General features: G+C 34.3%; 1 protein-coding gene across 6 annotated transcripts in view; it reads left to right on the top strand.

Annotated features, from left to right (window-relative positions):
• LOC140052046 (lethal(2) giant larvae protein homolog 1-like) overlaps positions 1 to 12,959 on the top strand; it is a 41,011-nt gene extending 28,052 nt beyond the window's left edge. For 3 of the 6 annotated variants that reach the window (XM_072097446.1, XM_072097429.1, XM_072097438.1), the window contains exons 12-25: positions 344 to 491; positions 820 to 1,044; positions 1,285 to 1,437; positions 2,609 to 3,073; positions 3,273 to 3,537; positions 3,665 to 3,828; positions 4,263 to 4,368; positions 4,668 to 4,860; positions 5,338 to 5,645; positions 6,583 to 6,666; positions 8,392 to 8,506; positions 8,715 to 8,731; positions 9,829 to 9,875; positions 11,273 to 12,959. In XM_072097446.1, the coding sequence (XP_071953547.1) occupies positions 344 to 491; positions 820 to 1,044; positions 1,285 to 1,437; positions 2,609 to 3,073; positions 3,273 to 3,537; positions 3,665 to 3,828; positions 4,263 to 4,368; positions 4,668 to 4,860; positions 5,338 to 5,645; positions 6,583 to 6,666; positions 8,392 to 8,506; positions 8,715 to 8,731; positions 9,829 to 9,875; positions 11,273 to 11,329 (2,347 nt within the window). In that variant the 3' untranslated portion in view covers positions 11,330 to 12,959. Of the gene's footprint in view, positions 1 to 343; positions 492 to 819; positions 1,045 to 1,284; positions 1,438 to 2,608; positions 3,074 to 3,272; positions 3,538 to 3,664; positions 3,829 to 4,262; positions 4,369 to 4,667; positions 4,861 to 5,337; positions 5,646 to 6,582; positions 6,667 to 8,391; positions 8,507 to 8,714; positions 8,732 to 9,828; positions 9,876 to 10,521; positions 10,564 to 11,272 lie in introns of all 6 variants that reach the window. The other 3 variants (XM_072097453.1, XM_072097469.1, XM_072097462.1) reach the window with 3 other exon arrangements.
• The last annotated feature ends 917 nt before the right edge of the window (positions 12,960 to 13,876 follow it).

Genomic DNA, 13,876 nt, shown 5'->3' with positions numbered 1-13,876 from the left:
GGTCAGCTATGAACACGTCATGTGGTCAGCTATGTTCAACTTTCCACTCAATATTTATTGACCGTTTCGTCTAAAATTTTAACTACTCATTAATTATAAATTATATTTTAATCATTTTTAGAAACCTTTTTTTGTTTTTCATGCTCCATTTTGGTGAGCCACTTGACCGTGATATTTCTCTTTTTTATGAACCTGTTGATTTTGAACTCTTTGATATGTATTCTGTTTTGCTGCGTCATTGTATATTTCTTTTGCGATGAAATTAAATTAAATATAGTCTGTTAGTGTTAGCTACTACAATTCAAGCAAAATTTAATATACTTTGTTTACCTTTTTTTTACAGATGGCCATCTTTTACATTACCATACCTATCATCACTTCACGCGTCAGCGATCACATGTTCACATCATGTCAGTAATGTGCCTTCAGAATTGTGGGATAAGATCACAGCAGCCGGAGAACAGCAAATTGCCTCCATATGTTCACAGAGGGTAAGTTGTCTTTGTCAATAACACTGCATTCAAGATCTGATTCATTCCACAAAATGCTGGGTTTTACCAGACCTAATATCTTATATCATGGAAGAATTATAGCTATATATTATAATTCCCCCATGAATTGTTCATCTTGTCAAGAAACCTTTCTATGTTAAACATTAAAGTGTTCCTGACAAAAGGTTTTGCATAGACTTTCAGAAATAATGCCATATTTGATGGTGCCCTTCCATGGTTTACTTCTAATTGAGCTGTGATTTGACTCTCTAGTTGTATAATACCTTCATGGAAATAAATATTGACTTCTTTTTCTTTGATTGCTTAGGAATGGCCCCTTAATGGAGGTAAAAACTTAGCAGAGAGCCCAATGGAGCATGACCTGTTGATGACAGGTCATGAAGATGGGTCAATCCGGTTCTGGGATGCGTCAACCGTAGCTTTGAAGTTCTTGTACAAACTGAGCACAGCGCCGTTGTTTGTGACAGATGCTGATCATGTGGACCCATCAGCGGGTGCAGACAGTGAGGAAGAATGGCCTCCATTCAGAAAGGTATAGTACAACCCCTCCTTTGATACTTTCCTGTGAAATTAACGAGGAAAATATATAAGTTTTAACATTACGACCAACTCCTATGCATGGGTCCTTGAGCTTTGCTTATAGTGTGCCCGAGTTGATAACTGAATAAATGTGAAATGAATATTTATAATAATCATAAAAACATTAATTTATGTAGGTAAATAAACATATCAACACAGGAATACATTAAAATATTAAATATTGTTTTTTTAGATTGGTGTTTTCGACCCGTACAGTGATGACCCTCGTCTTGGTATTCAGAAAATGAACTTGTGTTCCTTGAGTGGTACATTGGTGATTGCTGGAACTGCCGGTCAGGTTATTCACATGAAGATTGCAACTGAAGAAAAAACCGCCACTATTGAGGTAAATAGTTGGTGTTAGATCGTCGCCTAAATATATGGATTGCGGAGTCCCTCAAGGATCCATCCTTAGCCCGATTCTTTTCTCTTATACATATCTCAACATCTCTTATCATTTCTACGCTGATGATATTCAGTTGTATATTCCTTTTGATCCACATAATCTACTTATTGTTATTGAACGCCTTGAGAATTGCCTTAAAGACATCCATACCTGGCTTTCAACCAATCTCCTCAAATTAAATGATAATAAATCTGAATACATCATTTTCTGTACTAATCATATTCGTACCAAAATAGCACCCCATTTTATTACTATTGGCTCATCACTCATACATCCGTTTCAATTAGTTACTAATCTTGGTATAAAACTTACTTGACGAATCTCTAAACATGCAAGCACACATCAGTTATATTACTAAATCAGTAAACTTTTATCTTCGCAATATTGCACACATTCGACGTTTTCTTTTGATACGCTCCACATCCTCTATCATTCATGGTTTTATCTCTTCTCGTCTTGATTATTGCAATTCTCTGTTCTATGCCCTTCCGAATTTTCAAATTAATCGTCTTCAACGACTACAGAACTCGGCTGCTCGTATCATTACGTTCACTAACCGTCGCTCTCACATTTCACCTGTTCTTCGAGAACTTCACTGGCTCCCCATTGACAATCGAATCAAATTTAAAATCTTGCTCCTTACTTTTAAAGCACTTCTTTTCAACCAACCTGCTTACATCCGTCAATTAATCATCATGTTCCTGGACGAACTCTTAGATCATCTGATGATTTTTTACTCTCTGTTCCACGCATAGCCACTAAAACCTTTGGTCATAGATCGTTTTCTTTTGCTGCACCCACACTCTGGAATTCACTCCCCCCACAAATTAAACACTGCTCTTCTGTTGCCTTATTTAAAAAATTGCTCAAAACTCATTTTTTCGACCACTAATATGCCCAGCGCCTTTGATTTTGTACCTCGGTCTTTGAATTGACGCTTTATAAATTTTGATATAATAATAATAATAAAAAATAATCACCATAAATGATCACCATATGATGTGATAAAACATCTACTATTGAATCCTTTCCTTTTCCTTTGAGTTCAGTAATTTCTTAATATCAATGACTAAAAGACAATATTGTAAAGTAATTTATTTCATATTTTTAGACATGCAAGGTACAAATTGTAGGTGAACAAGACAAATTTGTATGGAAGGGCCATGAAGCACTGCCAATTCAAGAAGATGCAGTCACAACAGCGGCAGGATTCCAACCTGTATTCATTGCGCAATGCACGCCACCAGCCGCAATTACAGCCCTCGCAGTACAAACAACATGGGGTGTGACTGCTGTTGGTACCAGTCATGGGTTTGCCTTAATTGATAGTATACACAAAAAGGTTGTAACCAATCAGTGCACACTCAACCCACTGGATTTATCTGCAGCTGGTGAACAGCTATCAAAACGAAAGTCTGTGAAGAAGTCGCTACGTGCAACCATCAGGAGGATGCGTAAAGGGCGTGGCAAAAAACAAAGCAAGAGTCGCGAACGTAGAGAAGAGAAGAAAGCAGAGGATAAGAAAGTACAAGAGGAAGGAGTACCTACAACAGACCTGGATGCTCCTGCTGAAAAGGTAAATAAAGTGCTCATCTTAAGTGATATGTGCTTGGTGAGGGAACTAGCCTAAATTTGTTACATATATTTTCACCCTTAATAAACTATATTCAATTCAGTTGTTCAGTTCATGTGATATACAATAAATATAGCATTCACATTTAACAATACCACATTTCTGTATTATTCAAATTACAATGTTATTGTTCTATTTTTAGGCGGCTACCCCAGAACCAAAGAAACAGGAAAGCCCAAAACAAGAAGAGGTCACTTCTGCGGAGCGCAAGATTGAAGCTAGAGGAACAGACGAATCAATGACGAGTATGGTGCGCTGTCTCTACTTTACCAAAACCTTTATTCGTGATTCAGAATCTGCCAACGATACCTTGTGGGTCGGAAGCAACGCAGGACATGTGTATATCTTTAATGTTGAAGTGCCTGAGGAAGAGAAACGTGAGGGGTCAGAGGTCACTGCAGAAATTTGTAAGTTCCTTTTTAAGAACACCTTGCAATAAATAAAATAACACTTGATAAAATTAGATCCAGTGTAAGTAAAGGCTGATCTATGAAATTTTTCTTTAATATCATTTTTTTAACATTTCAATTTCAGGCAAAGAAATTAAATTGAAGCACGGAGCACCTGTGGTATCATTGGTTGTTGTAGATGATGATGCGTACCCATTACCAGACCCAATAGATGTAAAAAATGAAAGAACAAAACCAGCTAATATGGCTAAGAATAGTCTGATAATATGCTCAGAAGAACAGTTTAAGGTATGGTCCATCCGCTTTGATTTCGTTGTATTGTTAGGAGGCCCACTCCAATCGTAATACAGTAATTGTATACCATGTATAACAAATAATGCAGATATCCCCATCTTACAAGTGTTCTTTTCAGGGTTCATTGTGTTAAGCATAATATTACTTTCCTCCAAAGAATCCAGCACCTGTTTGTAAAAAAAAAAGCACAATTTTCAAGTATCAACGTAATTCAAGCAAAACTAGTTCATACGTTTACAAATGACTGATCAAGTTTAGCCTGTGGTGTACTCCTTCACATCACATGATCAATGCCTTTATGTCATTCTGTAATTAGGAGAATGGTGTCCTGTGTTTTTGTATTGTATACTTGTTTTATTTTGTTATAATTGCTTATCTGATTTTGAATTCTGTAACAATGGCTTCACAATTTATATCTTTCTTCTCAGGTGTTCTCTCTCCCCAAATTGAGGCCCATACAGAAGTACAAACTGACGGCTATGGACGGCGCTAAAGTACGCAAAGTAGCATTTATTAATTTCCGTAGCATAAAAGGTAAGTCAGTTGTTGATATTGATGTTTATTTTATTTCAAACACGACACAATAAAGTAGAATTGCAGTTGTATTGCTTAAATAGAACATAATTTTGTGTTTGGTAGGTATAGTGTTAATACACTGTGAAAACATTAAGTGTTTTTTGTCTACTTAATATAAAATATATGTTTTGTTTTGAAATACTTATTGTTGATATATTATTTGCTTTGTGTGACCATGCTGTTCACATGCAAACATGAAATAACATTAAGATTGCTATATTGTGTTTTTTTGATCGGTTTTGTGCATTTATTTGTAGATGACAATGTATCTGAGAACTGTGTGACATGTTTAACGAACCTTGGTGACCTGTCTGTACTAAGTATCCCATATTTAAGAAAGCAATGCGTAAACACCGCCATCAGTAAAGGCAACGTACAAGGAATATCATCACTTACCTTTACATCGAAGGGTGAGGGATTCTACCTGCTGTCACCGTCAGAGTATGAAAGGTTAGTACAATTCAAATCTTTATTTGTTCCACATAAAACAAAACATTCATAATTACAATAGATGAAATTACAATTACCAAAAAACAAGATACATTAAAGCATACAGTACATCAATTCCAAATAAAAATTGTTGTATTTAGGTTAAAATTATAATTAAAAGCTACTGCAAAAAATATATTGGCTTTGTGCTTTGATCTAACAATCTTTGAGTTAAAACTATGTGTGGAATTTGAAATCTCTAGGAACCCGTAGACGGCCCGATTTGTTCTTATCAATCTCACATTTAATGGATGTTTCCTATCATTTGTTTTCATTACTACTGTTCTCAATATCAGCATTATTATCATCCTAACAAAATAAACAAGCAGGAAGCTAAACAGCTAGAGGGTAACATTATACCTTTCGTCTAGTATAATGATATTATATTGCATGTGACTTGTCATCTTTTGAACTGTTAATATCCTTATTGTCTTGCAGGTTCTCCTTGTCTGCTCGTAATGTAACTCGACCAATGTGCATGTTAGAGCTGCCAGAAGGCATGAGGCCAAAACCAGTTGAACCAGAGCCAGAACCAGCAGCTGAAGAACCCAAAGAAGCTGCAGAAGGTGACTCAGCAGCAGCAACTCCTGCAGCTGAAACGATAGAGGAGAAACCGGCAGAAGAAGAAAAGAAAACGGACGAAGAGGAGAAGAAAGAGGTTGAGGAGAAAAAGGAAGAAGAAACACCAGAGATAACTGCTGGGGATATCGCTGCCAGTGATGATGCCAAAGAGCAGTCTGCAGATGGTAAATTGAGTGGCTTTATTACCATAGTAACCAATCCTGCTTATCCTTCCCTTATAGAATAGACTTACTTGCATCTTACTTAGGTTACTATAGTGAGTGACTTACATGTCTTTTTTACAAAAGAAAAATCATAATTTTTAATACATTAATTGTATACACATTTAAAAATATTCTTCAGATTTTTTTTTTTTAAATTCTGATTCATTCACAAAAAGTTCTTAGTAGGCACTATCATACTCAAACGTCACCACAATGCACCCCTTGTGGCTTAAATTCATACCTCATATGGCACCTGTCTGTCAAGCACGTTCTTTGGGGGCACATTACAACCTGTGAAGATATCCTCACCTTTCCTTTCACCCTGAATACATTGAAACATGAATGATGAAACCATGTGTTACAGATCCATTAATTAATGTAACCATGTGTTACAGATCCATTAATTAATGTAACCATGTGTTACAGATCCATTAATTAATGTAACCATGTGTTACAGATCCATTAATTAATGTAACCATGTGTTACAGATCCATTAATTAATGTAACCATGTGTTACAGATCCATTAATTAATGTAACCATGTGTTACAGATCCATTAATTAATGTTACCATGTGTTACAGATCCATTAATTAATGTAACCATGTGTTACAGATCCATTAATTAATGTAACCATGTGTTTACAGATCCATTAATTAATGTAACCATGTGTTACAGATCCATTAATTAATGTAACCATGTGTTACAGATCCATTATTTAATGTAACCATGTGTTTACAGATCCATTAATTAATGTTAACATTTTTACTTCATTTCACAACATTGCTTCGTCCACGCATTACCTAAAATCAAAAGCAGATTGAATTGTCATCTTCTGCTGCCCTCGCTTGAAATGCAGCATTCATGTGTTTCTCTTTCCTCCAACATTTTCTTTCTACAGATTATATAAACGAGGTCGCAAAGTTGCTTGAAAAGAATAAATTAACAGATGGTGAAACAAATGCAGACGATGTAGATCCTCTAGGTGAAATGCTAACATTCCTCCTCATTAACTACTCTCTTCAATTCTACCAGCTTCAACCTTTTCATCCACACAATTGCCTGAAAACTACTTACCTGGATAAAATAATAAATGCTATATTCCAAATGTGATAAACACCCCTTAAAATATAATGAAGAATCTGTTTTATTTCTTTGAATATAGCATTTAATGTTAATCCAGCTAAGTGTGCAACTCATGGACTAACATTATTACAGTTGCTTTCCATCTGTGTTAATTTCTGATGTCATTTTAACCTGTGTATATGTACCCAACTAACAAGAACCTGATGTATTCATCCAACAACAATATGCATGGTCTTGATTTTACTAATAATGTACATTTTTTAACTGAATTAAACTCTTTTTACTATTAATATTTGCATGTATAATACTTGTATCTTGAGACAAAAATATCTATGTCATCAAAAGGATGTTCTACCATCATTATCAGAGTATAAAATATTATAGGGGTATGACTGTCTCTCAGATTTTCTATCCTAAGAACTGTTATTACATATAGTGATTATAGTCCTGTTCACACACACATTCTGTATGATGTTTGTTCTTGCAAAATGATTACTTGTTTCATCATGGTTTCACACACAATTCAATCAAGTAGTCTAATGTACTTGTTTTCACACAATCTGGCCTTGAGTTCTTGCATGGTGGTTTTTAATCATTTACCCAGGTAGTACCTGTGTTCACATGATCCACTGCAAGTATCTAATTTACACTAATATGAGGTTTCACTACAAAATGTGTGTTCACACATAATTCACTTGTCTGGAATGATTAAGGCGTAATTTAAATTAAGTAATTTATATAAATCTGCACTACAATTTGTGTCCACATACAATTCACTGGTCTTTAAATCTTGAATGATTAGGTAATTTATATAAATATGCACTACAATTTGTGTCCATACACAATTCACTGGTCTTGTTGGTTGGTAATAAACTGTCCCACAACACAATTCACCATTGTGAATAACTGCATGGCTGGTACACTTAATTTACACATTGAATCTGGTGGTTACCAAAAGATGTTACATTGCTGTATTAGGAACAGAAGCTCCTCTTCTTCCAAAAGAAATTTAAACAGATAATAAATTAAACAACGATGTTTGCATGAGCACACTTATCGCACACTTTGGACACGCCATTGAATTGATAGTCTGAAAGAATACCAGGAACTTTAGGACCTAGACTTTCCAGACAAAGCTACCAAGCCTATGTTCTAGGCTGCATGATATACATATTCATTATAGAATGAATGATTGTAAATTGATTGGAAACCTATGAAATGTCAGCATGATCTTGGTTATAGCATGCCACATTTTACAGCATGCTATTTACAGGTGTCATTCTACTATCTTCAGTAGTCTAGGGGTTCAAGTTGCTTGGATAAAATCCAGCAACTTATATTTTATATATTGGGATAATAAGGGGATTTCCAGAACTATTATATATGTCATCATAGTTGATGTTAGAACTTTTGAACACCTTGTCAAGGTGACACTTGCCGAGTAAGAAGACAGTATGCTTGCATCTTTCCCAACCTTTTCACACAAAAAACCCCCAAAAAACAAAACATTACGATAAAATACTTGATCAGTCATCTTGGTCCAACCAACAATTAACTGTCATTAACATATTTTTAGATGGACATTAAGTACTTGATCTTAAAGTTCTAGGTGTTTGTTTTGTAGAATTGGTAGAAGAAGTCAACCAACTTTTAGCAAAGAGTGGGATTGATGTCAGTATTGAGGGAGATACTGAGGAGAATCCAGACATCACTGTGGACGAGGTCAAAGATTACCCTGCGTAAGTTGAGACAACATATCACCAGTGGTGTTTTGTATATATGTGCTTTCACTACACATTGTTATGAGTCCTGTACCCTAAGAACAGAAGGCTAATAACGTTAGCCTTCAGATAGTGTGGAAGAATCTTAGGCTAAATGCGAGTTTGTCCAAATAAACGATCTTTTCATGTTTATTTAAAATAAACAATTTTTTTTTTTATTTTGCAGGCAAGAAAAATCAGAAGGTATGTACATTGTGTGTAATAGAATGTGTATTGTATGTACACTTATCAATACATTTCACAGTATCTCTTAATAACAAAACATTGACTAAATGAATAGAAGCTCACATATCTGATCACTCATTATATGTAGTTTTCTGTTACACCATCTGTATGTCCAGTAACACAAACTTGCTATTTAACATACTATTTCACCTATACACTTGTACATCACACCTTCTCTTGTCCTAAACTCTGTGTACACTATCAAACTATTTTGACAAAAACAAATTTTATGTGTCCAAATATGGTAGTGATATGCCCAAATATAGTAGTGATATGCCCAAATATAGTAGTGATATGACATGTCATCCATTATTATGGGCACATCACATTTGTTGTCACACATAGATTGATAGTGTAGACAGAGCTTTAGTACATCACACCTTCAATAGTACACAAATAATGAATGTTTACAAGATTCAATGAATACAAAACATTCATTATTTTGTGTATTATAACGCACCTTCTATTCTAAGTATGTATTCAATAAACCAACTGCTTCCATCTTTATACAATGACAAAACATTAAAAGGCATCACATGGTCCCTGTGTATATATACAGCTTTCCTGGACTTTGGTCCCAGGGTATACAGACAATAAAGATTAGTTTTCGAACAGTAAGCAGCATTGCACAATATTCTCAGTAAGCAGCATTGCACAATATTCTCAGTAAGCAGCATTGCACAATATTCTCAGTATACAAATTATTCCCCTCTAGCATTATTCTAACATATTGAATCTGCTTGTCTGTCTCCAATTAAAGAACACTTAAGGCCAGAATTAGATTTATACATATCTCTTCTAAATTTTGTGAAAAATTCCCCATATTGAATCAATATAAACAAATTAACAAACAATTTTCCTCACAGTTTTTAAATGCCAAACTTTGTAAACAATTATTTAAAAAATGTAATTCAATTAATTTTGTTGGTTGTTACAAATGGCAGTTGTCTATAATTGGAAAAGTTAGTCAGTTACTTGCATCTTTAGCATGTGTACACATAACTCACTCTATGTTTGTGCTCATCATCATATTTGTTTTTCTCTCTGCTACTTAGCTGCTTCAGAGGACAAGCAGGAGGATGACAAACCAGCCTCGGATGAGGTTAGCTAATATGTTAATGAGATACATACTAATTAATATGTTAATGAGATACATACTAATTAATATGTTAATGAGATATGAACTAATTAATATGTTAATGAGATATATACTAATTATTATGTTAATGAGATACGTACTAATTAATATGTTAATGAGATACGTACTAATTGATATGTTAATGAGATACGTACTGATCTCATTAATGAGTTGCGTAGTAAATCTGATTAGTATGTTAATGAGCTCGTCAAACTAGTAGATTCATTAGCTTGGTAACATTGAAAACCTCATCTGTATTTTAATGTAAACATCACATCATTCTGCATATTCATAAGCTCATTAACATATTGTAAATTTAGAAAACTCATATCGTTTAGTTAGTTAATCCTCTTGACCCATTAGATCACAGTGTGTGTGGTGTGTGTAACATTAACCACATTTATTGTTCACTAATCCATTTGTATTTAGTACCCTGTAGACTTCCCTAAGAGGCATCAGATAAATGCTTAATGTTATTAACAACTTTCTAAACAGCCACATATTACTTTAAACGTTTTTAAAGTACCCCATGTTTAGAACATAAATGAAGAATACATTTTAAATGTAATAAGATAACCAAATTAGTTTTGTTTTTATTTTGGGTTTACAGCCAGCAGCTAAATAGTTTGCATGTAGTGGGTATATTCAGCAGGTAAATAAACAGTTCTTAAACAATAGATACTGCTGCTTAAACTCAATGTGTCTACACTTGCTTTGTTCTCGTCCTAGCTTGCATGTGTTGCCTTGTTTCTTTTTAGTGTGTAAACTGTACAATCAACTTTCCCAAAATCAGAATCACAAAAAAATAAAATAATCTAGGAAATCTAGCATTTGTCAAAGTCCAACAATGTTTGGAAAGTTCAGCTTTGTCTGGTTTTGGGATAGTTGACTGTCATTTGTGTTTTTTTTTTCATCTTATTTCAATAGTTTGTTTATATTTAGTCTCTCTTTTTTGGGGCTGATTGTGGTTTTAGCATTGTTTATATATACAGTAAACTCTCCCAATACTGGACACCTTTGGGCTGGCCAAATATGTCTAGTATTCTATAATGTCTGGTATTTTGGATGGTAAAAATGAACTGGGTTTATTTAGACTTCAAGAAAACACTGTTACATTTTACAGTACAGTTGTTAATGCAACACCAAAGAATTTGTTGTTGTTGACAGATTATGGTGCAACGTAGTAATTTGACCAATCACAGTCCAGCGCTTGATTGGACAACCTACTTATGTTGTAAAAAGACAGGCTAACTTGCAACTTGTGTTTTTTTGCATGACTGTATTTCTTTCTTTGTTCTTCAGATATTTTATTATTTCATTTTCATTTGATTCAATAACTGAATTTTTAAACATTTTTTTAGCCTAATGGACCCAAACAAGAATTGCCAGAATTACAAATAAAAGAAGATACTGAATGAAGATATCTGTGATTGTCTTGTAACGCTATCAGTGTGCAGTTGCCAGGAAATTCAACCTTACATTGAAGGTTTTGCTGATCAGTGAATGCACAGCAGCCCCCCGCTACGACAATGGTATCACCCAGCAAGGTTCACACTGCACTGTAGTTCCTAAAATAGAATTATTTGTGAAATGACTGAATGTTAATAATTGTAAAATTAGTAAACGCCCAAATTAGGAGAATATATGGTGAACCAATTCACCCAACGTCTAATGAATGATATCTGCAGTGTTGCATTCCAATGTTGGATAGCTTCTACTGCAGTACATATGTAGTTTGCTGCAGTAAATAAATGAATTCAGTTTATTAAGAGTAAATAGCTTCAACATTTGATGTACAATAAACAGAAACACACTATAAGAGTTATTGCTGCAACAACTGCAGTAATGCGACTGCAGCAGCTAGGGTTGTATTACTGCAGCAGCTAGGGTTGTATTACTGCAGCAGCCACAGTTGTATTACTGCAGCAGCTAGAGTTGTATTACTGCAGCAGCTACAGTTGTATTACTGCAGCAACTTGGTGTTAATTGCATTAATTTCAGCAGTAATCGTGAGAAGGGAGGATAGACTGCAAGTAAAACCGACAAACTTTCAAATAGAATGACAAGCTGATTTTGTTTTATTAATTTTTTTTTTCATTGGTATGTGGGAAAAATATAAGATGTTTGCTTACATTAGATTTAGTATACTAGGCTAGGCATAGAGGTAGGTTGTTGATTTTTGTAAAAACTGGTGAAAAAAGTTGCTGTATTTGACATTTTTTCCATTATGAATACGGTATCATGAATTCAAATTATTGCCTTTATTTGTGACTGACAATTTCTATAAGAATTTGGTAAATGGTTTGAAAAATTAGTTTCTATGTGATCAGGGTTCAATGAACTTGATAATAGGTCGTGATGTGAATATTATGATGTCATCAATGACATGGCTGCTAATTTATATGACAATTATTGTAAATGTTTAGGATTTGAAAAAAGACAATCAAATGAAAAAAAAGAAATTGACCAAACTTTAGACAATCAAGATTGAAAGAGTAAAAACATTCCTTAATAATTGATTCCGCAACATTTTTAATGACTGAGTAATTTACAGTATGTTTAATATTAATATTGTTATCATAATCATAGCCTTGACAGTTAGAATATGTATACTGCCCTCTTACGGCTGGTATATGACTGTAGTTACAATGTATACCACCCTCTTGAGGTTAGTAAGTTGTGTATCGCTGGTGTGTTATATCATTTATTTATTCTTGCGCTAGTCGATAGATATTTCTAAGTTATTCAGAATATTATGGGACCATCTTATAATAAATGTTTTTCTTGTTTGTTTTAGTCAATGTTTTTAAAACTTGTTATATTATCTAATATTATTTCTTGGAAGAATATGTATGGGGTTTCCATAGCGATACATTTTGCCAGGCAACGTCGTTCACACTGCTTTATCGTCTTGCACATCATTGATTATTAGAACAATTGTTAAAATGAGCATTTATGACAAATAATACGATGAAGAATGAATCGGGTGTTCACCTGACAATGCACTTAATGTAGAATTAAAAGCCTGTATTTGTGTCTACTGAAAAATTGTCTTTATTCACTGTGTTACTTTATTATGACCAAGTGATGACTTAAGTGAAACTGGTGGTGAGTGGTGTGGAATGGAAACTGACTTGTGGTGAGTGGGTTTGGAATGGAAACTTAGAGGAACTGGTTGCGAGTGGAGTGGAATGGCAACGTATGGTGCAGACCGTGCATTCTGTACTGTATAAATACAAACCACAGGTTTTGAGGGGCTGGATTTGAAAATTCATAGGATACATAATTAAACCATAACTTTGCTGGTACAATGGTTGTTGTACCGATGATCTTATTTAAGATGTCACATCCTTTGTCTCCTGATCCTCAGCTTCTTTGTTCATTGACGTGCGTAAGACTACAATCTTTTCTATTCACAGGTCAGTTATATTTTCCTACTTTTTCTTTTTACACGTATTATGCTATAGACATCCCAAAGGAGAGTTGTTTTTATTTTTTCTTTGCTTTTGTAAAAGTAATTTAGGCTTGGACATTTAATTTCCAATTGACTGTATTTTCCATAGTTGCACACAATCACTATTCTACGGTGGCCCACAACTGTCACGCACACTATATAAATCATATTCACACAATTAAAGAAGGAATCACACAATTAAAGAAGAAATCACACAATTAAAGAAGGAATCGCATATAAACAAAAGAAAGCATGAAAATATAAAACGAAATGCACAAATAAAGAAGAAACGCGCAATTAAAGAAGAGCTATTAAGCACAATTAAAGAAGTCCGCAACAAATTCGAAAGCTCCTCGCACAATTAAAGAAGTCCGCAACAAATTCGAAATCTCCTCGCACAATTAAAGAAGTTCGCAACAAATTCGAAAGCTCCTCGCACAATTAGAGTACAGTAGTCCGTATGGAACGCCATCGCTGCCTCCGGCAGCAAACTTTAATTCTATTCGGCTCT

This window comes from Antedon mediterranea, chromosome 1, assembly GCF_964355755.1.
Source record: "Antedon mediterranea chromosome 1, ecAntMedi1.1, whole genome shotgun sequence".
Taxonomy (NCBI): Eukaryota; Metazoa; Echinodermata; class Crinoidea; order Comatulida; family Antedonidae; genus Antedon; species Antedon mediterranea.
The sequence above is the reverse complement of the archived record's forward strand: the minus strand, read 5'-3'. Positions and strand labels throughout refer to the sequence as shown.